The 27,386-nt window shown below is 42.1% G+C and overlaps 1 protein-coding gene across 1 annotated transcript; it reads right to left on the bottom strand.

The window, feature by feature from the left end:
- Positions 1-263: 263 nt before the first annotated feature.
- LOC311510088 (mothers against decapentaplegic homolog 3) lies at positions 264-26,781 on the bottom strand. The gene is made up of 8 exons (XM_084575025.1): positions 25,410-26,781; positions 8,164-8,357; positions 7,739-7,873; positions 5,829-5,954; positions 4,767-4,979; positions 4,446-4,583; positions 4,097-4,241; positions 264-2,680 (listed from the first exon to the last, which is right to left on the bottom strand). Exons 1-8 carry the CDS (start codon positions 25,610-25,612, stop codon positions 2,557-2,559), a joined length of 1,278 nt encoding a protein of 425 aa, XP_084431151.1. The 5' UTR covers positions 25,613-26,781; the 3' UTR covers positions 264-2,556.
- Positions 26,782-27,386: the final 605 nt, after the last annotated feature.

Here is a 27,386-nt window from a genome sequence, read left to right as displayed (position 1 = left end):
TCTGCTGTAGGCCTGTAATTACCGTTTCTGTCTGCGTCGAATTATCCGCCACAGACTAGGAAATCCCCAAACTAAAGAAGGAAACAGACAAACTCTATAACCTGAAACATTTCCAGAGATATTGGTTAATCACTGCCTATAAGTTCAAGCAAGAAAAAAGTCTTTTAGTGATAAAATAAAGTTTTTAACCTTGATATCTGATCAGTGATGCAGACAGAATTAAAAAATAATCTGGTTTTCTTTACTCAGTTTCAGCTCCAGTATCACCACAAGATATATATTTTATTCGTAGACAAGCAATAATACACGAAAATACAAAGCATTAACGTCAGCTTTTTATAGGCAGAGAAAAATACAGGGTATAATTTTATACAAGACATCTAAAAAGACCAATTCAGAGCACAGAAGCATAAATCACAACTAATAATAACGATTACTGTGAACAATTTAAACAGGGGCAAAGAAACACGAGCACTATAACCGAATGCAGAGTGTATAAAAATTACAAATTGAATTTCAAAATAATCCCTACTGGGTAATTACACTGACTATGTGGTTAAAGAGTCCAACAGAAGCAGGACTGCTGCGTTCAGGGACACTAAGCTCTACAAAGAGCTGGCTAGTCTCAGATCGGTAGATGCTACTGTTTCTGAAACAATCCCACACTATAGTTTGCAGGTTTAAAAGTCGACATCGTTTAAGAGTAATCACAATCTACCAGCGTTAACGGTAAAATCTCATGGCTTTGCTGTTTCCTCTTGAGTCCCTAAAATGTTAAACATTAGCACCACTGGGCTGGGGTTAGCATCAAGAGCCGGGTTAAAGTAAATAAGTACTTGTAAAAACATTCAAAATATTGTTGATGCTCACCCACTGAGTCTTTGTCTAGTGTTATCGAACCAGAAGGAAATCCACCTCCACCACAGCCACGGGTGGTTTAAAGGAAACAGGATCAAAGCTGTGGCTACGCTTTTCTGCTTCCACTTTATTAATTATATTATTATTAATTCAACTTTTTTTGTTCACTTTTTAGCTTCGCTTTTGTTCATAAACCATCAACATTATAAAGGTCAATGGTCACATTACAGCACATGTATGTACGATATGTACATAAAGAAAGGGGGCACATCTGATTTTGAGAAGTTGCTGTTATTTACAAGCCTCTACTTATCAAAGCATTTCCCTTTGAGAAAAGCTGTGCTTTGTACTAAACCTGCCTCATCTTCACAGGCAGGGTAGCATCCTCAGACCTGCCAGCAGTATGTTCTGTCACGTCGTGCAAAAACACTTTGGAGCGGACAAACTTAACACCTCATTGTCCTACAAAAATAATTGGTAGCAAAATACACTTTAAAGTCTCACGAGTCATGCATCCGTCCTCCTCTCTTGTTTCTGTACACAATTCAGCTGTTTGTTTTCTTTTTAATTTACAGTCCTGAGTGTGCAAAAAAGTCAGTATGGCTAAAAATAAGACCAATGTGAACTGCTGAGAATATAAACAAGAGCAAAGGCATCTTCCTGCTCTCTTTACACTTCAAAGCTGTCTGCAGAGGACCCACATCGAACACAAGTATTCACACAAGTGTGTTCAAAGTTTACAGAATAGTACAGTATGTCAAGTGCCGGGTAAATGCTTGTTACTTACTACATACTACACAATACGACGCTGCAAAAGTATTTTGCAAAATGGCAAAAGCTTCCTGGAATTAATGCAGGATGACGTTCACATAATAATCAGAGGGTTTACTAAAATGCTAAAGTTTTCTAATTCATCATCGCCCTGATGATGTTTGATGAAATCCGCCGTCTTCGTAGAGTTTGGCTCAAATCAATGTAAGGTTTCAGCTATGAGGACGAGGGAATTTAATCTTGAGTTTCACGGATTTCCTTGTTTTGTCTTTTGTTTCTATTTGAAGCTCAAACGTGTTATTTTCCACATCAGTGTAACGCAGCCTGTATGAAATGAATGGCATGTATTCTCGCAGTATATTCCTTCACACAGTGTTTACAGTTGACGGTAGACCATTTTCCTTTATGTGACTCACTTTGTCTCGCTGGGTCACATTTGCAAAAGTCTTCATAACCTATCAAATGCCCAAATACGGAAACAAGGTGAATTGTATTTAACACGATCTTTACACATTTGAGAGTAATGCTTAAAAAATTAAATTCATTTTTTTTTTAAAATCTGTTCACTTTAACTGTCTGTACAAAAATGTAAAAATCAAGACAAATGAAATTTAAACAAAAGTGGAAAGAAAATAAAGAATCTCTTAACTGACTAAAAAAAAACAACATAACATGGAGATATCCTACTAACATTATACTGCATTAATGCACATGTCCCCTTTTGCCACAAACAACATGTGTATAAAAAGTGCTACTGTCAGCTGGTGGGGAGAAAGGATAACGAAACAGAGATGAATGAAGGAGGGGTGGGTGGCTCGTCATTTTTCAGTACTTGTGTAGCCGTTCTTGTCTGCATGCAGTCTGTGTGTTTTTTAGTCACTGACAGGAGACGTGGGTGCACAGGAAATGAGTGGGAGAAAGGCTTCCCTAAGAGACGCTGGAGCAGCGGATGCTCGGGGAGCCCATTTGCGTGAGGACCTTGTCGAGCCACTGCAGCGGCCCGTTCAGGTGCAGCTCGATCCAGCAGGGGGTGCTGGTCACCGTCTGTCGCCTGAGAGAGAGAGAGCAGAAACAGATGTCACGTATACAGACACAGCTGGTTAGAGAGAGAGGGAGGAAACCAGTTTCAGCGACTCAAAACTGCTTTCACTTTAGTAGAAAAGGCAGGCATAAGAAACTGACCCCGGAAAACAGAACGCTGTCACAGTTTCACACTTTAACACTTGTGATGACAGTTAACACAGGATGTAACATGTCTGGAGGGTTAAATGAACTCGAAAACAAAACCTCTCGGGTCATTGTTCTTGTATGTGTCTCTCCCTCCACACAGAGGAAACATCTTTGTCAAACTGGAGTTCAATAATAAATAAATAAATGGTTTTTTTTTAGGTTTCATGCTGCAACTTAAATGGGTTTAGTTTCATAAAAATGTTTTTCTTTGATCTTTAAATCTTGATGAAGATGTAAAATGCTGCTCTAAAACCTTAAATACATAACAGATTCAGGTTTTAAACAGCCTCACCCCCCTAACCCTGTCATTTTTGCCTCCTTTGTGTTGTTTCCTTCCATGACAAAACATGTTTGACACCAGAGAGTTGTGTGGACTGAACACATTAGCAGGTTTTAAGGAATAGAAAGGCTCTTTTTATTTAATTGGTTGAAAAGAGAACAAAGTCGCTCTGAAGTAAATAAAAGAAGCAATGCCATAACCTTTCAGTCAAAGCCAAGATGAACAGAAACCAGATGCACGGTCTCCCTCTGGTCTCTAGGTTTGCTCATGAGGTGCAACATTTTTGCAACCACTACATTTGTCTTTTTACATTGTGTTGTGAGTTTCTTTTAGATTAAAGCAACAGAAGAGAAGAAAAAACAGCTGAAACAGGCAGAGAAAGTGAGGTGAAAGTGGAGGGAGAGAGGGAGGAGGGCCTGGCTGGTCCAGTAACCCGAATCCTGATTTTAAGTGTCTCCACATGTCAGCATTCGGTCTGGACAGGACTGGCGAGCACAAAGTTTTCTTCCTTGCTGGAAACCTTATGTGCAGAGCCTACTTCCAGCCAATCATCTGCTTCAATTTAATTCCATCTCCTCCTGTCTTACTATCAGTGAGTCAGACTGTGTGGAAAAACAGGGAGGGGACGGAAGAGGGAAAGTCTGACATCTCTTTTTGACACAGCACATGTGTGTTTGTTTAAAAAAATTGCCTGCTGTGCCAACTGGGGCCTGTTTCTATTGATGAGGCCTCGGCGACGTCACACACTGGATTCACCAGAGTGTGGGCGGTTGCCTCTGAGCGGGGGCGGCTGGATTGTGGCATGTGATTCACAGTCTGTTTGTTTCTTTGGTCTGTGTTTACATACTGACTTCCAAAGCAGTTGATCCTCGCATGACAGCACATTAAATATCCCAGAAATAGGAAAGAAGGGAGAGGTTTTCATGGACCTGCAGCTGTACTTGAGCTGAACCGTACCTGTACTCGGCTCCCCAGCCTTTGACGAAGCTCATGCGGATGGTGCACATCCTGGTGAGCTGGTACACGGCCTCAAAGCCCTGGTTGACCGACTGGGCCAGCAGGGCGGCAAACTCCTGGTTGTTGAAGATCTTCAGATTACATCCTGGAGGAATCAACCGACCCAGATAGATCCATCAAAACCAGGCAACAATCATCTTGGCTTTATTGTATTTAGAGCTGCACATAAGGATGAGGGCAGGTTTGACAACTTTTACAACGTCTGTTTGCTGTGGTAAAGAGGCAGTGTGGCTAATGATGACACAATTTACTTAAACTGAAGGAAATCTCACGAGAGCTGGACACAAACCTGGAGGGATCTTGCAGACTGTGGCAGGGTGCCAACCATAACGCTGATTACAGTTGGGGCTCTGGACAAAGATTGCGCTGTCGCTGAGACACTCAGCAAACACTTCTCCCCCGATGTAATACAGCCGCACGCCGCGGCCTTGAAGAAGACAGAACCATAAAACACCTCAGATACAACTCAGGCTGCAATGCAAGTACACACTATAGCAGTGATGTGAAATGTCTTATTTAGTATTGCTATCTTGAAATATGTAGCCTTCTGTCACAGTTATAAATTAGCCGCCAGACTTGCTAAAGAGTAAGGCGAGGAAAGAGAAACTACCGATGTGTCTGCGTGTTAACTCCACAGCTGCGTTGCGGTTGACGTTGGACAGCAGGCCCAGGCAGAAACGCTCCGAGTTGGACGGGTCCGTGAAGCCGTCCACTGTCAGCGAGGGCTGCGAGGCGTGGAACGTCTCTCCCACCCGCTGGTTCAGCTCATAATACGAAATAGAGCACCAGAAGGCCGGCTCACAGTACGTCACCGGCTGGAGGTCTGAGACAGAGAAAGATACAGTTTGTTTTCATCGAAGCAAAGCAGTAAATGACCGGGCGAAAGGAGTGTAGTACTGGAGCTAGTATGCTGCCTGTGACTGAGACTGGAGTCAGGGTTTGGAAAATAAGTGGGTGCAAATTACCGAAATCGTGACCAGACTACCCAAACATAAGTGGGGAAAAAATAGAAGTTTAGAGCGATGATGACAATGAAGAGGCAAAATTGATTAAACGTGGGCAAAAAAAAAGGGGCTGAGGTGGCCGTTGAGGAAAAAGAAAAACACTGCCAGAATAAAATAACATTTGGGAGAGCTTGCGTCACAAAATGTCAAACCCATACACCAGTTCCCAGAAGCTTTTACCAGAGAAAATGTGGAAACCCAACCCTCACTGGTGGGATGCTGGAGACAAAATGGTCAAATTACAGGTTTATCCTTGGTAGTTTTCAGTAACTTCAACTGGATTCGGGTAATTTGCTCCTTTCCCCTCAACACAACCACTCTCTTACAACATTTCAACAGTCCTGAAGAGAGCTGGGGAGCACTGACAAAAAAAAAGTGGTGTAATTTTGGTCTTTCACCAACAGCCCCCGGTGTTTTTTCTGTCCTGATAGAATAAACGTAGGATGCTGTTATTGATGTTAGAGTGGGCCGAGTCTTGGCCTGTTCAACAGATCATGTGGTGAGTGGGGAAGACAAAAGCTCCTTTCGTCCTCTTACAAAAATGGAGTTAAATCAAACCGAAATTCCACCGGGTAGATTCACTATTGAAATGTTTGTCTTTTGTCTTTAAGGCAGACAAAAAAAATAAATAAACAAACACTTACCGCACACATACACACAGTTCTTACCTAAATTACTGTGGGCGGGTGAAACGGGGTTGGGTGACAGGTTTGGGGAGCTTGTGTCCATGCTGTGGGTCATCTGGTGATCGCTGGTCTCTCCATCCTCGCTGAGGTAGCCTGGCGGTGGCGTTTCTAAATCACACAAAAACAAACATAAGACACAGAAACATAAAATCATACACAACACACACACAGGTTACCCCGAAATAGATATACCGATCAACCACAACTTTAAAACAAAGGCGTTTTCAGTGGTGGTTTAGTGGTCAGGGGTCAGCATGGGCAGCCTGAAGGATATGCAGCTACGCAGCCTCAGCCCCAGTGTGTGTTCTAACTCCTTCCTGTCAGAAGCAGCATTCACTTTATCAGCAGACTAGTCGGCTAGTCAGTTAGTCGACTTCAGTAATGTGCCGTGACGCTTTAAGCATCTTGTCGACTAGTCAGTGATCACGTGAGAGTTAAAACAAGGACGCCTCCTAGAAGACAGGTGAGGAGCCCAGTGGGTCATTGCAGCAAACTAGCAGCGGTTCATCAAGTGTGTGGAAATAATTCACAAAAGATACAGAAATGTATGTCAGTCCTGAAATACAACAAAAGTACTACTGAACTGCACATTCATCTGAAAAGTCATCCGCTAACGCTAGCAGAGAAACGGTGCAAATTGACAGCAGTCAGTTAACAACTTCCCCAAACTCTGCCCTGTGCTAACAGAGAGATGGAGGCTGCACGTCAACTATTTGCTGGAGTAAATTGTGGAGTACTATTAAATGCTATTGATGGTGCTGAGTTGCAGCCTGTTTTTATACAGGCTATACATATCTGCAGCGCACAGTATGTAGCACAAGAGCTGTCTGTTCTCAGCGTATGTATTCAGGTCAAGAATATAGATTTAATTGTTGCAAAGCATTACTTTCTACTGTGTTTATATTAGTGACGTCATCGGTGAGACTTTCATCACGTAACAGTCGATTTTAAAAAATCCGCCCTGCTGGCCACACTTCATCCCCTACCTGCATCAATGCCAGTGATTATGATTGACTATGATGACCATAGGATTAATATTCATTCATTCATTCATTCATTCATTTTCTGGAACCGCTTGTCCTCTGTAGGGTTGCGCTGGGGGGGCTGAAGCCTATCCCATCTGTCATTGGGCGAGAGGCGGGGTACTTCCTGGACAGGGTCAGGCTGGACAGTCTATCGCAGAGATAGCTAAATCTCGATTGTTTTCCGTGTCTCGTGCTCTTATTGTGATCTATTGTCCTGTCCTACGTCTTATCATGTTTTTGTGTTACCTGCCTAGTGACTGTGGATGCAAATTAGCACTGTTGCTATAATCCCGCATATTTACGTCTACTGCTGTCTGCATAGATGTTCATTAATGTGCACTGTCCCTATCAAATAAAGAAATAAAGAAATAAAATAAAGTGTCTCTCATTAATTCTCCTTCCCAAAACATTTAGTCTCTGAAGACGTCCGCGCATCTGATCTGCGTTTATTCTAGCTGGAAGAAGTTTGATGAAGCCACGATGGAAAACAAAGATAGACCCATTCAGAGCTCCAGTAACCAATTTACATTTGTGACTCATTTCCTAACTGCACATCCAACAAAGCAGTTGTCTAAAGTCATTCAGAATCCATCAGGATTTCTGGGAACAATAAGTGCTCATCCTCATCCCTACAGTATGCTGGTGTCGTAAGACCACAGATTCCAACCATTTAACCATCTGCTGGACCACAAAATCCAATTTTCGCTGAACCAAAAACTCCAGCACAATGTCTGAAATGTGCATAATGAGCAATGTTGACATCTTTAAACTAGGATAATGTTATAAACGATTGTTTTATTGTATTACAAACTGTTATGACAAGCCGTAAGACCTCAGCGTGAGTCAAGTTAGGAATCAAGCTGGTACCTGGTATGTAGTTACTCTGGGGCTCGATGCCAGCAGGGAAGTTGGTGTTTTCAGGGATTGAATGGCTGTAGTCATCCAGAGGTGGGAACTCACTGGGGATTTCTGTGTGTCTGGGCACCAGCACCGGTGGAAGCACTGTGTAACAGACATAAAGCCAGACACACACATAGAAAACAAGCAGTTAGAACACAGCTATAGTGGTTTTCATGTCTTATAAATAAATACACATTTTTATAAGTATATACAATTATGCAATAATGAAACAGAAAAATTATTAGATAGACAAAAACAAGACTAGAAAAAGGACCTTACAGCAAACAGAAATGAAATAAATCGGGACCAATTATAAACCTTGCTCCACTAAATTATTTTTAAACCCTGATAATGTCTAAAGAAAACATGAACACTCTCCCAAGCTGTCATACCTGGCGTCTCCACTCTCTGGTAGTGGTACGGGTTGACGCACACTTCATCCTTCTTCGTGTGGAAAGCGTACTCGCACAGCTCCACCGCTCGCAGCTCATGGTGGGACTGCAGGTCGGGCCAGCGCCACAGGCGGCAGTAGATGACGTGGGGCAGACCTTTTCTGTGGGAAACCTGCAGACGGCCATCCAGAGACCTGCAGACAGGAAGGGAGGAGGTTTGTCAGTGTTTCTGTTTCGGCATTTTTAGTCCACAACCACAAAGTAAATTCTTCTCTTTTTTTTTAGTTTAATAATTTCTTGGCCATGTACTGTATGCATGATTTTGTTCACTGTAGCGTTACGGTATTACAGCATTAATGCAAAAGTTTTCACAAAGCCAACTCGCACCTAAAAAACTACTCCTCAGGCATCTTGCATTGCAAAGGACAGATTCCTTGTAGTTGTGTACATATAAACATGTCAAATAAAGCCGATTTAACATTTTGTTTTTAATTTTTTTATTCGTGTGTTGCCTTTGAACTTTGTTTCTCTCCATTGTGATCTCTCACCAACTTGGCCCACTGCTCATTTAACATGAAAAGTGGCCCAATTAGAACCTATGGTGTGGGACACACTTGAAATATACACCGACGGATCGACACTGGATAGCGGCTGACCGTCGGCTTGTTGAAACTGACTGATTTCTCACTCAGTCTCTTTCTTCTTCATAGTTATTTCAATCACTGCAACGCTTAATTCTCAGATTAAACTTCCCTATCGCTATTTTTAGAAATAAAAAAAGACGTGCATAACCCATCTAATCCTTTATATAAAAAAACATATTTTCCCCTCCCTTCTCATTTGTATTTCTCAGGACGGAGATTTTTAAATCAGTCTTCATATAGTTATGGTGTTTTTTGACTGTTGTTAAGCCCCGGCTCTTTATGACGAGGGTCCCAGCTGTGAGCACACTGGCCATGAGGTGATGTCTAATAATAAATGACCGGAAATGAGATTACAGTATGTATAACCGGAATTTCATTGTGTTGTGTAACATCTGCGCTCATCTGGTATACAATGCTCCTGGCAGTCGGACGATTTAGGCAGTCAGATAGTAATGAGCGGTAGTTTGATGTTGCAGATTGACATAATGGGGTTGTAGCCCGTAATCCTGGCACACAATGACCCATGAAACAGAGAGAGAGAGAGAGACAGAGAGGGGGTAAAAAATAACAAACTCATCATCTTATGCAAGAGGCAACGACCATGTATGTCCCTTCTGTCTCGCCCACTCCCTCCCACACAAATACAGAGTAAGGGTCAAAGGATTAAGCTAAAGCCCTTTAGAAGGACAAATATCATTCTCCAAACAAAAACAAGGCCATGTCCAACTACTGAGAGCTCAGAAGCGCCTCATCTGGGTCAACCATTGTACAACCAGCAAGTGGTCTTTTAATTTTTCATAGCAAAAAGCTTTCTTTCTCCGTCTCAGTGCTTTAGAAAGCAACCGAGAAGGTCGTAGACTGGTGGGGGGCTGGGGTGTTGAATTTGCTTGTGTACTTGCAAGATTATAAACGCATATATCTGAAGATGCAAGGCATCAGTGGAAAAAATCTGGTGAAGCTCAGACTCTTTAAAAACCATTTCTAAAGCGCAAGAAGGGACCAAATGTCTAGCACATGTCAAACTGAACCAAGAGAACTGCCCTGCCTGCAAACTTCAAATCATTTGATGAAAAAGATATGTCCACTCCATTTGCATCTATACGCTGAAGTTTTTCCTAATTTGTAAAACACTTGAGGTATTTACGATAAGAATGAAAACCAGAAGTGTCTTCAACCATAAAAGCCTATCATGGTTAATCAATAGTGCAGAAAACTGTATTCTCTTTCTTCATAAATAGATAAAAACAGAAATGGTCTGTGCAGGTTTTTACTACAAAAAGGTGATGTATTCTTCCTCTGCTGTCTCTCAAACACCACAAGCTTTAAACGGAACATAAAACAGCACTCAAATTAGGCTTTTGTCTGAAGAATATCCGACTTTTAAATCAACAACAGTAGTAGGCTTTTCATTTTTAGAGTTGAGACTAACCATAAAACAACAACTGAGATTTCTGGCTGCTCCCCAAAGTACAATCTGGATACTTTCACGGAGTTGACACACACCGGCCTATTATGCAATCAAATACAAAACCCCTCGACAAATACTATCTTTGTAGCGCTGATCCGTGTTCATTTTGTTAATGTTTTCAAGATTTGTTGCAGTTAAAATTGTGTTAAATGTAATTTGGTTAAAGTTTAAGGAGGTGCACTCGTGACCACTGTTCCTCTTTTCTAATACACTTTCCCTGTGTTTGGCATAAACTGTCATGATTTTATTTTCACGGTTTCCTTTGACCCACATTGCACCATTTTGTACGATTATGACAGATTGCAACAGAAATCCAGACCTTTTTGTACAAGTGAAAAGTTGCCTCAGGAAGTCATTCAAGACGTTGCCAGGCCTCTATAAAAGTTATTTCCCATTTAAAGCACAGGAACACTCTGCAACCTTGTCTGACAAAATGAAAGGGATTGCAACACAGTCACAAGAGTAGAAAGCTGAAAGGTGAATCGTGGTCAATTATACAACGGATGACAAGAGGGAAACACATGGAAACCGCATTTGCAACAAGGAACAGCAATCACACAACAATTAGCCATAACATTAGGACCAATGACAAGTGATTAACACTGATTATCTTGTCATCACAGCTCCTGGCAGTGGACGGGATATATTAGTCAGAAGGTGAACATTTTGTCCTCAAAGATGATGTGTTAGAGGAAAAACAGAAGTAGAAAGATATGAGTGACTCGAAAAAGCGGCAAATCGTAATGGGAAGGTGACTGAGTCAAAACATCCTGCGGCTCCTGTAGGGTGTCCTGCAGTGGTCAGTAGCTATCAAGTGGTTCAAGAAAGGAAAGGCGACACTGTCATTGCGACAAGTGCTTATTGATGGACATGTGGAGCGAAGGCCGGCCGGTGTGGTCCCATCCAACGGACGAGATACAATAGTTCAAACTGCAAATAAAGCAAATGCTGGTTCTGATAGAAGGGTGTCAGAGGAATTTGCCGGACAAACAAGTACAATCCATGGAGGCCCCACCTCACACCTTGCAGGACTTAAAAGGATCTGCTGCTAATGCAGATCTGATACAAGAGCTTCAGAGGTCTAGAAGAGTTCACACCTCAAAAGGTCAGGGCTGTTTTGGCGGAAAAAGGGGGACCTACACAATGTTAGGCATGTTTTGGTCGATCGGTGCGTGTAGACTCGCTGAATGAAATACATTTATTTAATAAACTATGCAACCAACCGCTGAAATAATAAAGGTAGAATTTAATGCTTAGTATAAGGTGTTGTGTTCACTTTTTTCTTTTTTAAATATACATGTGTTAAAAGCTCAGAGAAGATCTGATGTCATCGGTATGAGTGTTTGGTGGGCAGTGACAAATAGCTTTGGTATTAGATATGTGGTGTCCTACTTATTGTCCTCCTTTCCCGTTATTGTCTTTAAGAAAAAGGGTTGCAGTAAAAGTATGACTCACACTGCCAAGTTCAAGCTGCACTGCACATGTGCAAAATGCCAGCACAGGCTCTACATTCAACCAGAAACATGGAGTCTGACTTTATACAGCAGTAACAATAACTAACATCCCCAATCCTCGGGCAGACAGTAATGTGATTTAAAGCTTAGGTACTACGTCCCCCACTGGGCCATTATTAATTATTCCAAGGCGATGGAGGGCCACTTTAAGCAGTGCAGAGTCTCAGTTGGTTTTGCAGGTGTAGAAAAAGGCAGCAGTTCCCAAACCAGACTAAACTTTTCCAGTAAGACAAAGAAAAAGTACCTCACGGGGGATGTGGAATACAGTACATCATCATGGCATTCATGCCGTGCACAAAGTGAGTATCCAGTTTGCTTCTCTGGCACGTGCTCAGTCTGCGTGATGGCTGTGTGGACAGTTAATGGTCGTCAGCATTAGTGTCTGCACGGACCTTCACGGGCACGGACGGATGACATTTAAGCCACCCCTAATCAGAAACCATGAAATTCAGGTTAAATGGTATCCTGATGTTAAAAGTAAACCAGCAGCAATAGTCATAATATGGAGCACATGAAACGTAAGAGACAGGTCCAGACACACACTACATCCCACCTCTCAATCTGACTGACTCACTTTTTACAACAGTACGTTGAATGAAACCTGGCAGTGAGAACCACTCGACGGCCACCATCGAGCCCCAGCCTGTTGTTTAAAGGAAGCGCCAGTAGCACTGTCTAAACAGGCAGCCTCAGATTCAGCAAAACACTTCAGTTCACAGTGGGGGGGAGGCAGAGGGGGGATGACTATGACCCCAAATTCCCTGCTGGGCTCCTCTGTGTGTGTTCCAGACTGAAGCTTTAAAGGACATGGGTGGGATCCGAAGCCTTCCAAGAATTCAGACAAGCAGTTTTCAACCCTCAGCTGCTCTCCACAGCACCCGTAATTGGTCAACGACAAGATGGACAAAACAAGAAGGGAGTCACTTTATTAATAGAGTATAATCTGAGGGTGAATCACTCAAACATTAGTGTCACAGGATAAATGTGCCTTCAGAGAGACAGGAAGACCTGCAGCCAATGATTAACTAAATCACTATGGATCAATCCTCACAATATTCATTATCCAACTGGTATTTTTGTCTATAAAATGTGGTATCTTAAAATATCTTATTTGGCCTGACGAAAAATTTTAATATTCCCCACACTGGAGAAACAGTTAAATTTGTTTTATTCTGGCGTATACCATAAAAATAATGTCAGATTTCTACAAAGTAAATGTATCTTTATGCTTTAAACCTAACAGGAAATTACGATCAAAACGATTTAACAAAATCATAGTTATTTGATCAATAAATCATCATCAATTATGCAAACTAAGATTAATCTGAGCTGTCCAGTGGCTTATTTTGTCTGGCCCAATCCCAAAACTATTTAATTGCCAATCACATGATACTGTAAGTAAACGCAGTAAATGCTCACATTTGGGAGGCTATTTTAACACACGTCTGTTAACATAATGATTCGTCAATTAATAGTTAGTCTGAAAGTGTAGTTTATAGATGTAATTGTTTAATCGTCTAATTATTTCTCCTCAGGTACAATCAAATATTTCTATTTCAAAGTTAATTCTAGGAGAAAAAAATGGTTGGACACTGAAATGTCCGATACATAATCTTCTGTCTTGCATTAAATGTTACATCTGTTCATATTCAGTACATCTTGATGTCTTGTCTGACTGAAACACGAGACAAAGTGACTGAGTTTTCTCCGTCCAGAGACAGTTGGGGGGGACTGATGTCTAAAAATGAAAGGGACAAATTGGTATAGATTTTTTGCCACAGGGGAAATCGTGTCAACATCATTATGTGCTTTGACCCGAAGCTGAAGCTGAACCTGACATTTACACCCGACCAGCATGTATGTCTGTGTGGATGACAGGGACCTACCATCTGTGTCCAATCTGCACACAGCAAGAGTGAGATAAAAAGGACTTCACAAATTAAGATAATTCGAACCGAAACGGGAAGATGAGTGTAAGTGATTATGAGGATTAGTAGATACATAAATTTTAGATATCTGTGTTTTTGGCTGACTCACTAAACAGACTCAGACACAGCAGATTGAGCTTCACTAAGCTGGGGAAGGAGGGGGCCAAAACAAACACTGAGGCATGCCTAGTTACGATCAGAGACACAAATATATACACTGTGGGTGTTCAGGCTCCCAGTAGTGTGCAGTAGTGCTGAACACGCACTCCCTCCTTGCGTGCTCAGACCTTTGACATGGACTTTTTACAACTCTGTGCCAAGCTTCGAGCTCAAATGAAAGTCTAAGCTCTCTAAAAAAGATGCCAGCAAACACTGTGAGACACTAAGCGCCTTTTAAGACTTTATATTTTAGTTGATGTCCAGTGTTGGTTTTTAGGCTGCAAGTAGGTAAACTCACAACTTTAATTAAAAAAATATTTTGGATATTTGAAGTCTGGAGCTACATGTAAACACCAGGGCCTCCGGTCACAATCTGTGCTTTGAAAGCTCAGAGGGCGGAGGACAAAGTGGGTGATGGATAAAGAAAGGAGGGTGCTGCTGGACAATAGGGCTGGCAGACTGTCTCAACAGCTCAGGGCAGCTCAGTGTGTCTGTGACTGAGCCCCCCGGTACCCCCCCTTCCCACTCCTCCGTCTGTCCCAGTGTCCCACTATCCTGACCGCCCTGCATCCGTCCCAGCACTGAGTGAGGGGTGAGGGTGGGAGTGTGGGGTAGGGCTGAAATGGCCTTTGTGCCTTTCATAAAGTCTGTAGCCAGTCTGTCGAGCCATGACCAGCAGGGCTGCAATCCAATGACATTTAGCAGAGGGCTGCTGCCCTCCAATAACAACAGAGACAAATCATCCACTAATTCTGGCGAAGGGGCTGAAATCAGCCTTCTGGGTTCAACACACGGCTACTTCATTAGTCTACAGACTTTGATTCATTTCAGGAGTTCATTTTCTCTGGAACAGTTTCATTTGCTTCAGCCGCAATTTGTGTACGTGACCGGTTATTGTAAGACTTTTATTCCAGGTTAATCCTGTGTTGTGCCACTATTCAAAGAATCTGAAACTGCAGAATTACACAGGACCAACACATTGCATAACTATGAAAAATAAAGATAGATGCAGTCTGATTCTCTGTAAGCTGCCTTTGTTTGTCTCCCAAACAATACAAATACTCTACAATGGTGTATGTTGATAGGATAGCAGGGGGACAATCAAATAATTGGGATGAGGATGAGCATTACGGCTACTTTGCATTTTCTGACCAAATTGGGGGGGCAATGGGGGAAAATCAGACAGAACGCAAATCAGTACAAGTTTTGGATTAAAACAACAAAGCCCTAAAGTTCTGAATATACTTCTCCTTGTCCTGATCACAAAAGAGATGAAAAAAGTGAAACCTAATCAAGTGTTACCATAATTTCATTTATTCTACACAAAAACAGGAGTATATTCTGCTTGGCGAGGGCTGACTAGCATTGTGGTTCAGTCACTTCATAAAATTATATATTCCGTCATCAGTAGAGATTTTCTTATGGTTTACAGTTTTGGTGCAAACAGTGAAACTAGCTCTACAGTAGAGCTGAAAATATGAGCCAAGTGATAACTGATCAAGAAGTCCTTGCTTTAATACTGAGGCTGCAAAGGTGAACTGTGACGTCACATAATGCCACCGGTGTCTGCACAAAAAAGTCGCACTTGAACACACCACAACGACTACAGTCGTGACACATACATTCTGCACCTGCATGAAAGAAAATAATGAGAAATTGGGAGAAATACTATTAGCTAGGAAGCTAGAAAGAGCTACAAACCACTATAGAGACCTTGCATCTCCTGAATCATACTGATCAGATCTTGATAATCACGTTGTTGTGAAATTTTAGGGGTGCTGAAATGTTCAGATTTGATAAAGATGTATAACCACAAAACCTTGATGTGTCCTTTCAGTTTTGTTGTTGGGTTTACCTCAGTCAACATGCTGAATCAGCTGAGAAGCCGACTAGTGACACACTGGAAAAATCTAGGGCTGCACACTCTCACCGCAGAGCGTGAGTGTGTGTTTGCATTTTGCAAAAATAAATCTTATTTCAATTTTTTTTTTGGTTTGATCCCTTTTGATCAACTTGATAAAAATAAAAAATAAAAAAAAGGGGCACAAACACTGGCTTGGGAACACATCCCAGCAGCCGTAAGGCTTGCACAGCGAAACAAATTCCACGCATACACACCTCCCACTGTCTCTGGAAAAGCAATCAAACTTCTCTTTCTCTAACAAAAGGTTGAGGTGGAGGGGGCAAGAATAGAGTGTGAGAGAGAAGAAAGTCTGACTGCAGTCCATAGGTGATATCATAGTGTACCGGGACCAGTGAAGGAGGGCCCTGATGTGAAATACGAAACCAGCAGACAGATGAGTGACAAGGCTAGACGACAAATAACAGAGTCTGGACTCAAAAAGCTGGGGAGACGACGGAGGACTGGGACCCATTCGTTTTATTGCTAATAGTCAATGAGCTGAGCAGCATGTCTCTCTTTCTGAGCCAAAATGATGAATGACTGAGAATATTCCAGATGTAAGTCATCAATAACTTTTTTTTTTCCTCCGTTTTCACAGTTTTTCTTCCTTCAGCGGGGCGGTGGATAGGCAGGTAAACGGGTCCAGTGACATAAATGTTAGCTCATTCTTTTAAACAGATCCTCCATCTGGATATTACATCCCTCCAAGTAAAATGTGAGTGTTGAGTGTGATTTCACAACAGGTACGGATGCAACGAATCGACATCAAAGATCTACTGGCGATGAAGGCCGACTGTGTCACCTCATGTAGTCTGTGTCTTGTCTGGGCCACTTCTCTGTGAACACAACATTTACACTGGAGCCAATGAACAGCTAGCACAAATGCTCTGCGCCTTCGAGAAAGGAAATAGCTCTTTTGGAAAATTGGAAGAGCTTCTATTAGCTTTGAGGCTAGAAAGAACTACAAACCGTCGTACACAGCTGGCCTCTCGTGACTCATACTGATCAGTTGGTCCATGGTTTATTCATTCCTGATGATCATGTTGCTGTGAAAATATTTGGGTATTTGAAATTTCAGTTCAGCCAATCAGAGAGACTGCTCTCACTATCCCGTTCCATCGTCAATTGAACAAGCTGAATCATCTGAGAAGCCAGCGATGAAGACTAAATAAATCAGCTACGTGAGCTCAGATGTGGCAAGTGCTTGGAGCTCAGTTAACAAAAGCATAAAATGAAAATGAGAACTAACAGAAAAATACACTAATGTGGACAGATCTCTGTTGCTACATTAGACAGAGGAAGTTTGTCATCCTATTCTATTCAGCTGAAAAATTAGACATGAAGCACGGTGCGGTCCTGTTTATGATTTGAAGTTTTCTGACCCTGGGTTTTTTATTTATAACAAAATAAGCAAAAGCTCTCAAATGCCACCCAAGGAGTAAAATATCCTGTAAATTGTAAAATTTGGATTTGAATCCCTCTAAGTAAACAGGAGTAGGAATCTACACATTTAATGACACATTGGGCCAAGATCCGATGAGTCAATTGCTTATTCATCTTCACACCATACAAAGATTTCTGAGTCTCCACTTCACCCACCGTGCAGGTTTCTGAAGTGTGGGTGGAAACAGTAGCATTTGTGTTCCCATGCTGCATTGTCGTAGCAACAAAACAGTGAAATTGGACACCAAATTGGGGAAGCAGCTTGGGACCAAAGGGTCACAGGTTTGCATCCCCCCCATGTCCATGGCTGAGGGGGCTGGAGCAAGCACCTAACCCCCAAATTGATGTACCCACAGCAGCCCACTGCTCCAAGCGTATACGAATGGATGGGTCAATGCAGAGAAAGAATTTCCCCATGACGGCTCAATAAAGGAATAATTCTTCTCGTCTTCTTCTTTAAATAACAATGTTCACAGGTGAGGTCATCAAGGTCAAAATCTCTGTCCTGTGTGGACTGCCGTCCACTGTCTCTTGTGTCTCTATATCAGATGACATGTCTACGCAGCTCCTAGCTTAAGTTTCTTTTACTTAAAGCGCTGCCGTCATCTTAAGAAAACAGCAACAAAAGTAAAAATATGATTGCTCAACAGGGGTTTTTTTTCAACTGATGGCCAACAATGATTGGCGTTTCTAGGCCTTTACTGACTCATCTGATGACAGTTTGAGTGAGTACTGGACTGCTATGGCATCTCCAGAGTGGGCCCCTAAATGTCTACAGGAAGTTTTACAAACACCTCCAAACCACTGCTCACTTTCTATACTTTAAGACTTTCACTTGTACTCTGAAATCCAGTCTTCCTCTGCTCCTTCACGACACTTTGTTCTCCCACACACATTAAGCTGCAGCCCAGCAGCAAAAACAGCAACAGCAGCAGCAGCAGCAGCAGCGGCGGTGGCGGTAGCGGCCAGTGGAGTACAAAGGCACATTTGTTGTCTGGTGTGCGTGTGACTGTGTGCGTGTGCTTCTGCCTTGTGCATGTGCACTCCCCCGCAAATAGTGAGACGGCCGGGCCAAGTTGAGGCAGAGCTGTCTCTAACCCCTCCACCCGTGGTGCAAGCCGCAAACCAAACAGCAGCCCACGCCCTCCTCAAAGCCCCAGCAGGCAGAAAGAGCATTCCTCTGAGCTGACTAACCACACGCATGCACACACACACACACACACACACACACACACACACACACAAACGTGCATGATGACATAAAATATATATTTTCCATTCAGTTACGCAGCTTGAATGCTGCTATCACATCCTTTTCTCAGTATAATGGTATAATGTACATATAATAGGAATCAAAAGTGAAGGTTTATCACACTAAATTGTTTCATACATATTTTTTCAAGTATTCAAATAACCAAATGTTTATTCAGCAGAAATGTCACTTATGATAACATCACTACCTGAATTCATTCAGTAGCAGCAGCAGTCGCAGCCAGGTGAAGCCTCTTGACATATTTTTAAGGCCAGAACTATCTGGTTACAAGTAAACACCACAACACATGTACGACAGTCTTCAAACACAGACAGACACCTGGTGTATATGGGTCCGCCTTGACTCACAGCTGTATCTCCTTTCTGTCAAGCGAATCAAACAATGACGGGAATCCTGAACCCGGCTGAAGAGGGCAACTTATTACCGTCATTACAGCCGCCAACCACACGCAGACAGACAACACACACGAACTCTCTGTGACCCGTCTTGCACCCTGTCCCTGTTGAACAACGCCGTCTCAGATGACTCAGGTGTGATACTTGACATGAAAGCTGCCTCGGTGAATGAGGGAGAGTGTGTGCGTGTGTGTTCCCGTGTAGACGGAAAACCCTTGACCACGCCCAAGTATGATTAAAAGATAAAGTCGGGAAAATATGAAAGGGAATATAAACAGTTTTTCAATTCCAAACCGTTTTTATTTTGGGATAAAGCTGCAACATTTCTCAACATTTGATGAGCTCTTCTCAAATATGAGAAGACACTGCTTCTCGTTTTCTTTACAATAGTATGATTATTCTGGGTTTTGGTCAGGCAGTATAAGAACATAAACAGTCTTAATCCGTGCAAATTAAATATCATGGATCACATGTGATGGCTAGAAACGGATTCAAAAGACAAATTGGAAATATGAAATCGATAGGAACCACAAATATCTACTGGCACACATGCACACGGTTGAGACAAGCATTATGAGCTGATAAAGACAGGATGCTCAGACCTCTAAACTACAGGATGTGTTACACCGCTGTACGTACAGTAGATACCTGTGGCATTTCAGCAGGCGAAGGAAGACGCAGGGCAAGTATATGTAATATTTTTAGCAGCAATGTCTGTGTGTATTTAACGTTGTGTGCCACCCAGACATGCAGACACGCTTCTCTTGATGTTCAGCTGCTGTCTAGCTGGAAAACAAACCAGTTCTATCTCAGCTATTAGCGTGTGTAATTTTTTTTTTGTGCATGCAAACCACACAAACCACAGTCTCCCTCTGATAAGCTAGAGACACTGCCGCTTGCCAAACGCTCTGTCTCCTGCTCTTCCTTCATCCTAAACCCTTGGCTTTCTGGTTAAACTTTCTCTTTCACACTCGAATTTCAATCCCTCTCTCACTTGCATTGTTTTCAGCTTTTTATTCTGTCATTCAATAATGTGTCATTCTCCCTCATTATAGCACATTATCCCCTTATAATGACAGGCTGTCCGGCACCAGACACAACACAGGGATTTCCCTAGTGCCTTTTCAGCTCTCCGTATTCCCCCACTTATCTCCAGCGAATACAGACACACCAAACCGATCAAAGAACTACCGACATTGCAGACTGAGACGTCACCTCACGTCGCTCGTGTCTGGGCCAAAACGTTGCTCTTGAACACAGCGTAAAGACTACAGCTAACCGCCAGCTGGTACATACATTCTGCGCCTGCGTGAAAGGAAATGACTTCAGAAACTGAAAGATATCATTAACTGGTAGGCGAGAAAAATATTTGTTTATCTGAATGTTAGACAAAGATTAGATGAAGATGTAAAGTCTCTTTCCTTTTTAGTCCATTCAATTTTTTTTTGTTGTGTGCTTGGGACTCCTTCGCTCCAGTCCTGCCCCGACATGCAGCAGGGTGAATCAGACAGTAGTCTCACTGACAATAGGGATGTGTGTGCACAAGAAGCAGGTACTCTCCCAAAGCAAGCTAAGGTAGGACTGAGGAATCTACTCCCCCGGGCTCTGTGAAAAGACACAACCCTCACATACCACATACCACCATGGTACATGCATTGCACACCTTGGATAATTTATTTTAACAAACTATTTAAAGCCTATCTGAGTATTTTAAGACTGAATGGTCAATACTCTATGTATATTTTAGTATTTCCTGCAAAGCAGGCTAAATACTCAGTTGTAAGTCAAAGCCACATGCGAGAAGTCAAACTCTTGAAAATAAAACGCTTCCCTATTTGAAAATACACGGCTGAAAGACATGTAAATTGAAAATTATATGACACAAATAGTCAATATTACATACAAAGGCTATGTCCACAGGTTTAGATGAAGAAACTACACAGTTCATGAAGTTACTGTGAGACTGCCTACTACTAAGAGTAGTGTAGTTTGTCTTCCACTGTACAGCATTTACTGCTTCGTAGTCGCTGTTCTGTCAGGTGGAGGCCTCAATACATGGGCAATGCATCCACACCATTTGGCTCGGGGAAGCCTCAGCTTGCTGTCAGCAACCTTCAGATTCATATGTGTCTACTTGGTGGTGAGCTACCAGTTAGTACAATGCCTGACGAAGTAGAAAATATGGAGGAAAATGTGGACACCGTTCAAGATTTGCCTTGTTGTTGAACTTCATCACTGAAATACAGGAGAATGGTATTGCACATAGAAGCTTTTCCTCATACCATGCAGATCTTCTCTATAACCTGGTGTATGCAACTGATACAACGAACACACCTAATTCGTATGGTGAGGAAGTTACACATTTAGAAACTTTCAGTGTGCCACGGTTGCACCACAAGCAACGGAAGGTATAGGACACATGTAAGAGGTGGGGCTCTATAGATTAAATAAGCATTCAAAAAGTATTTTTGATACCACGAAAGGAAAATGGCACATTTTACTCTTACTAAAGTACACTGTGTGCCAAAGCTTGAACTAGTTACACCAATTGTTCTCAGTAAAGGTCAATGGTTGACAAAAACAAAAAGGTTTTGTATTTACGCCAAGTATACTTTATGCAACTTAAGTCTTCTATATGGCAGTAACATAAAAGTTTCTGATTTAGTTGTGAACTTGTGTGTTGGTTAATCTGTCTCATCTGTCTGTGGGTGCTTGTTCATCAGTCTGAAGGTCTCCATTTAAAATAATTTTTCAAAACACATCAACTCTGTCATTCAAAACTAAAATGCACCAAATCCCTTAGCCATATGGGAAGTGAAGAAGAGCTTCAAGATCATCACAGTATGTGCTTTCTGTTCTGCTTTTTTTGCTTCATCAACATAAAATTATTGAGATTACAAATATTACAAATATTGTATGCAATTTCTTAACACCCCGTCCCCCAATACAAAACACTAGCAAATAACTATAAGCCTTGAAAGGTAGGAAGTTGGTCAATGCTTCTTCTAAATGAAATTCTAAAGATAAATTAACAGGATGACATCAAATGTCAGTGCGTTCCAACAGTTGGTAATCACTTCCGCAAACATAAAACCAGATCATAGCTTGACACCACTTTGGTTAATGTTTGGGCAGGCTTAAGGACAAAATTACTTGGTTAGGTTTACATAAAGGTCTTGGGTTTGGGTTAAACTATCTACTTCCTTTGGGTTAGAGAACCTTCATCATCTTGGTTAAGGTAAAGGAACAATCGTAGCAATGGCCAAATGAAAAACACACAAATGTTTCTTTAAAAACAGGAAGTGTCATTTTCTTTTGTTGACCCACACAACAAACCTTACCTCCCTCTAGTGACTTTGTGAGTCTACTTTCCTTACCCTGTTATAACTAAAACACACTTGGCTTCTGTTTATAAATCCCTCGTACTGCATAAACAAGACATTTGTTAGTCATCTAGTCACGTTCAAGAATTGCAGGCTACCACACTTCACCTCCACCCCTCAACCATCGGAATCTGGTTGCTCTTTCATGGCCTGACGCACTTTACACACCAATGTTTGTGACTAACCCAACTTTATAGCTCACAGGAAGAGAGTTTTAAAAGACGAAATGGAGAAAAGAGCGAGGTCAATACCGCAATCCCACAATTGCTTGTGGTGGAGTGACACAAACTTGGTCAAGAGCTTCAGTTTTCACTTTGCCTCTCAAAGAAGTAAAACAGCTTGCTGTCAAATCCAGTGACCCCAAAGGGCAATTAAAGAAATAGCCACGTGTGAGTGATGGTCAAAGCCAGATATGCCTGATATGCCTGAACTTTAAATGGGAAAGAAAGCCCAAGTGACTGTGACTAATGTTTTTTCAAGGGATGCAGGCTTTATCTCCAGTGTAAATCTCTTGGGACGTATCCACTGTCCACATAAACCACCCACACACAAAAATAGCTTTGTCCCACCCAAAACACACCATGTTTTTATAATGTAGTCATACTGTGGATTTCTAATCAGAGACTGTCAAGTTATTTTAAACGCAGGTCACAGCTTTAAAAACAGCTAACTCTCCCTAAGCATCCCATTTTTACCCGCAAGCAAGCTGAATGACTGTAAGGTAGGTTTGATAGAGGATCATTTTAAGAACGTATGACTTCAGACAAAACCTATAAACATTATTGACTTTCTTTGACACAACAGAAAAAGATGAGCCTTGAAATCTCTTGCTGTTTGGGCTTTATTTCCACTTTTTCAACAGCTCAAATTACCTCCACTGATACAGAACATCCTATTCCTGCTATTCCACCGCTAGATGCAACTATTGACCCAATCAATGCATAATGTCTGCTTCCTTCAGCACTCAGCATCACTGCAAACAGTTGTCAAGAGGGGTAGCGATGAGCCTCACCGGGGAGTTCATGTGTCAGAGAGATAGGAGCTGACCTCCCCATGGACAGGCCTGAACACGCAGGCAGCTGCTGTCAGCGAGCCAGAACGTAGGGGAATTAATAGAAACAGCAGCTCTCCAGGGACACTGTTAGTCCACACTGACAGCCAGCTCTGATCTGGGGTCATCTTAATGCACTCTGCCTCTTCCCCTCCGCATTAGCTGTGGGAAATATGAAACCTGGACCATGGCAAACATTATTTAACTTTCCGGGTAGGCTTAACTCTGAACGGTGGCCCGGGCCTGTGCAAGCTGTGATATGCACACTTGTGGCAATCAAGAATGTGGGAGTGCCCTGAGTGGGCTTCAGCTTTCATCTGACAGACTGTGCTATTAAATCTCAATGTCCCACACATGAAAGTGAGATTGTGTGCGCGCAAGCAGAAGACGTGGGATTTTATTTGTCACTTACCACAACTCCCATTGTGCAAGTAGGGAAATACAAATTGATGCAAACACACGTTCCTGACACAAGACTGAAACTAATGATGTCTAACATGACAACCCTGCAACAAATACTGAAGGTCATAAGGTTCGGTTTTCAGGAAACTCTTGCAGAGAGGTGTTGATTAACTTTATTTCTATTTTGCAGGCTGTATATTGAGCTGTATTGAATTACTGTAATGTCTTGTTTGGTCAAGATGTTAATAAAATAGGATAAAATTACTTTTATAATTTCTGAAGCTTAAAGAGATGTATTCAGATTTAGTGTGACCAATTCCACATCACATGTGACATTTGACTAGTTAAGTTATTGTGGATAAATAAAGTTTCCTCAACAACATCAAAATGAAATTTACTGCCATGTATGCTCACACACAATGAATTTGTCTTGATGTTTGGTGCAATAACCACAGAATAAAAATAAGAAACAACATATATGAGGTACGGTCTTAAATGGCAAATGAACTGTACAGATTGTGCAGGCATGTGCAAGAAAAGGAACCTGGGAGTTGACAAATGTTCAGGTTTAAATATTATAACAGAAACAGAATGTAAAGGCTATGGTCCAGACTTTTTTATATGTTCTTTGTTGGTCGTTATAGCACAAAAACACCAAGACAAATCCCTCGCAAATGTGAGAATATGTGAAGTAACGGATACATTTTGGATTCTGGTTCAGGAAAAGTGGGTTAATGTGATACAAAGACGGCGACTGTGTGTTATTGTGATGTACAGAGACTTATACGGGGCGGGTAGGATGCCGGGAGTGTGTATGTGTGTGTGAGTGGGTGCTTGTTCATGAGTCCAGCTGCAGATAGGGAGAAACTGCTGCACAATTGTTGCACACAGTGTATCAGTGCAATTAGAAATGCAATTTGTAGATTGACTAAATGCTAAACTGTACATTACTTCTAGTAAAATAAGACTCAGACTCTTGTTTACAAACAGCTCTTACCTGTCACATCCTGGCTGATCATAACAGATCTGAATCACTGCAGCTACCAGCAGTAATTTGATGTCAAACGATGATTATTTGTTCTGAATAGTGTGTTAATTGTCAAATGTCTGTATGGAGACAGTGAAAGGAGAAAAGAGAGACTCGCCTACGCACTAACAACGCTAGAAAGCGTCCCAGATTAAGGCCAAGTTATATAACTTGGACTCCATTAGTGCTTTTGCATTGCATGTGCTCTGCAGGCTAGTAAATGCATTGCCTACATCCTCTTTTCAGGACAACAACCTCAGTTAAATGTCAGTCTGATCGTAAGAAACTGCAGAGGATGGCCTCAGTTCACTTAATGTAAAGTGTGCACATGATGGCACGGGCAGCTAGCCGACGGGATGATTTGCTAGCCCCGCTCTGGACCAGTATTAGCTCCTTAAGCGTCACCATAGCCACCATGTTGCTGTTTAATAAACGTAAAGGAAAGCAGGAGTTGTGAGATATTGACGTAGCGAAAGGAAGTGGAAATGTCAACTTCTCAGCTAAGTAATGATGCCATACACGTGTAAGCAACAGATAACAACCTTAAAAAGGAGAGTTTTTTAATGTAACAAAGCTGAAATTAAACGTTAAAAGAAAAAAACAAACCTCCAGCTAGCTAAGATGCTGCGTTCACGGTCAGCACAAACTCCTCTTACCTTGGTATAGTGATGCATTTTGTGTTGATATTCTGGGTGGTGATGGCTTTCTCCAGTTCGTCCAGCTGTCCCGTCTTCTTCAGCTTCTTCACCAGACTTTTCACCGCTTTTTCACACCACTTCTCCTCCTGGCCGTTTTGCTCTCCCTTCTTCCAGCCCAAAAGTCTTTTGACAATGGGGGGAGTGAAAGGCAAAATTGACATCTTGAGTTCAGTTCAAGTCCGTCCAGTGTCGAGAAGTCCGTCGGTCGGAACACACACACACGAAAAAAAAAAAGAAGAAAACACGGGAACAGTGGCCGCCAAGAACGATCCAAACAGCGGAGGTGAGGAATGTTATTCAAGTGAAGACGAGTTGTTGTTGTTTATTAAAGAAACATCTCGGAGTTAAAGCCTCCAGTTTGAGCGGACTCAGTGCGTCTGTCTGGAGCTCAACGGCGAACTGTGTGCACCGGTAGACTGTTGCGCCGTGGGCTTGGTGCTACTCCGCCGGAAAATCTAGTTCCGTCTGCACTACTTCTATTCTTCTCTCTTTTTTAAAAAAAATAAAATAAATAACACACACACAATCTGAATCACACCATAATTAGCTCAAACACTTAAACAATGTTTTTTTGTTGACCCTGCTTTTCTCTGAATAATAAAACCATCGATAAGAAGAAAGTTTGGTTAAGTTCAGAGTCCTCCGCGGTGCTGGGTCCGCCGACTGAAGTCTGCTAGAAGTCTGCATCAAATGCAAATGCAGGAGCTGCTGCTGAGAGTCTCCATTCAGGCTTCAGACTGCACAGCAGACCTGTGAAAGGCCAGTGCGAGCAGCTGGGCCAAATGTGCTTCTCTGCTGTTGCACAATGCCTGCCTTTTCCCTGATAAACTTGCAGGAGGTTGAGCCTAAATAAGCTGTCACAAACTGGATTTAGTTATGCAACACTGAGTAAACATTTTGTTGCATGTGAGTTCTCTTGGTGGTAAAGTTATTGTTTTTTTCTTTGCAGGTTATATGGGTTACAGCGGTGATGCCTCAAAAAAGATGCTCAAGTTTTGTTTACACCGAGGAAAACATAAAATATCACGTAAATACTCTTCCTTTGTGGATTGAGATTAAAATTCCTGACAAGAGTACCACAATTATAGCCCCAAAACAACTTTAGGAGAAGATTTCATTTTTAGACATGCACATATTCTTCTTTTGACAGTCACACATCTCATGTTGCATAAGAATACATTCTTGTGTGTTGTATAAAGACTCGAGGTTTGACATTCGGCATCTCCATCCTGAGACTTTCCAGTAATTGTTGCTGGGTTTGTTTGTCTCCACATGCGTGAATAACTCGAGAGCTGCTGTAAGATGGAAGGTGATAGAAGTCATGCACGCACGCAGAGGGCGAACAACTAACTTGCCTCAGCTTGCTGAAGATACGAGGATGCCTACTCAACAAGATGTAAGTCTGGCTCGCGCCTAGGCTCGGCCTCTAAACCACAACTATAGCTTGTCATATGCATACGCTCACGCATATGCATAAAGAAGATAAACCTCCCCCTCTCTCACGTAATCACAGCACACACAGTGTCAAGGAGTCAAGTGCCAGATGTACAATAGACCGTGCAGCAGTGCTGAGCTCAACATAGAGAGAGAGAGAGAGAGAGAGAGATAACGGTGGGATGGTTTACGGTGTGAAGCTGCCTTTGTTCTTCAAGCTTCAAAAGAAAGACTTTATTGTGTTCAAGAGCAGTTTCTAAACTTGGGTTTCTTGTCAGCAAGCGCTGTAAAGAGTTGTAAAAGTTGTGAACACTCTGCACAAAGACGAAGCCGGCGCACTTGCGGGGTTTCCATTGACAAATTTCAGTTTGTGACACAAAGGAAGAATAACTCGCAATAACAGTCAGAATGCAAATGGCCCTCAATCAATAGATATGGGGGTTAAGTGAAAGCCTTTAGTCAGTGGCTCCACTGACAGTTCACAGTCATACGAGAATAGTA

This window comes from Chelon labrosus (assembly GCF_963514085.1).
Source record: "Chelon labrosus genome assembly, chromosome: 3".
NCBI classification, from domain to species: Eukaryota; Metazoa; Chordata; class Actinopteri; order Mugiliformes; family Mugilidae; genus Chelon; species Chelon labrosus.
This window is presented reverse-complemented; position numbering and strand designations above follow the sequence as displayed.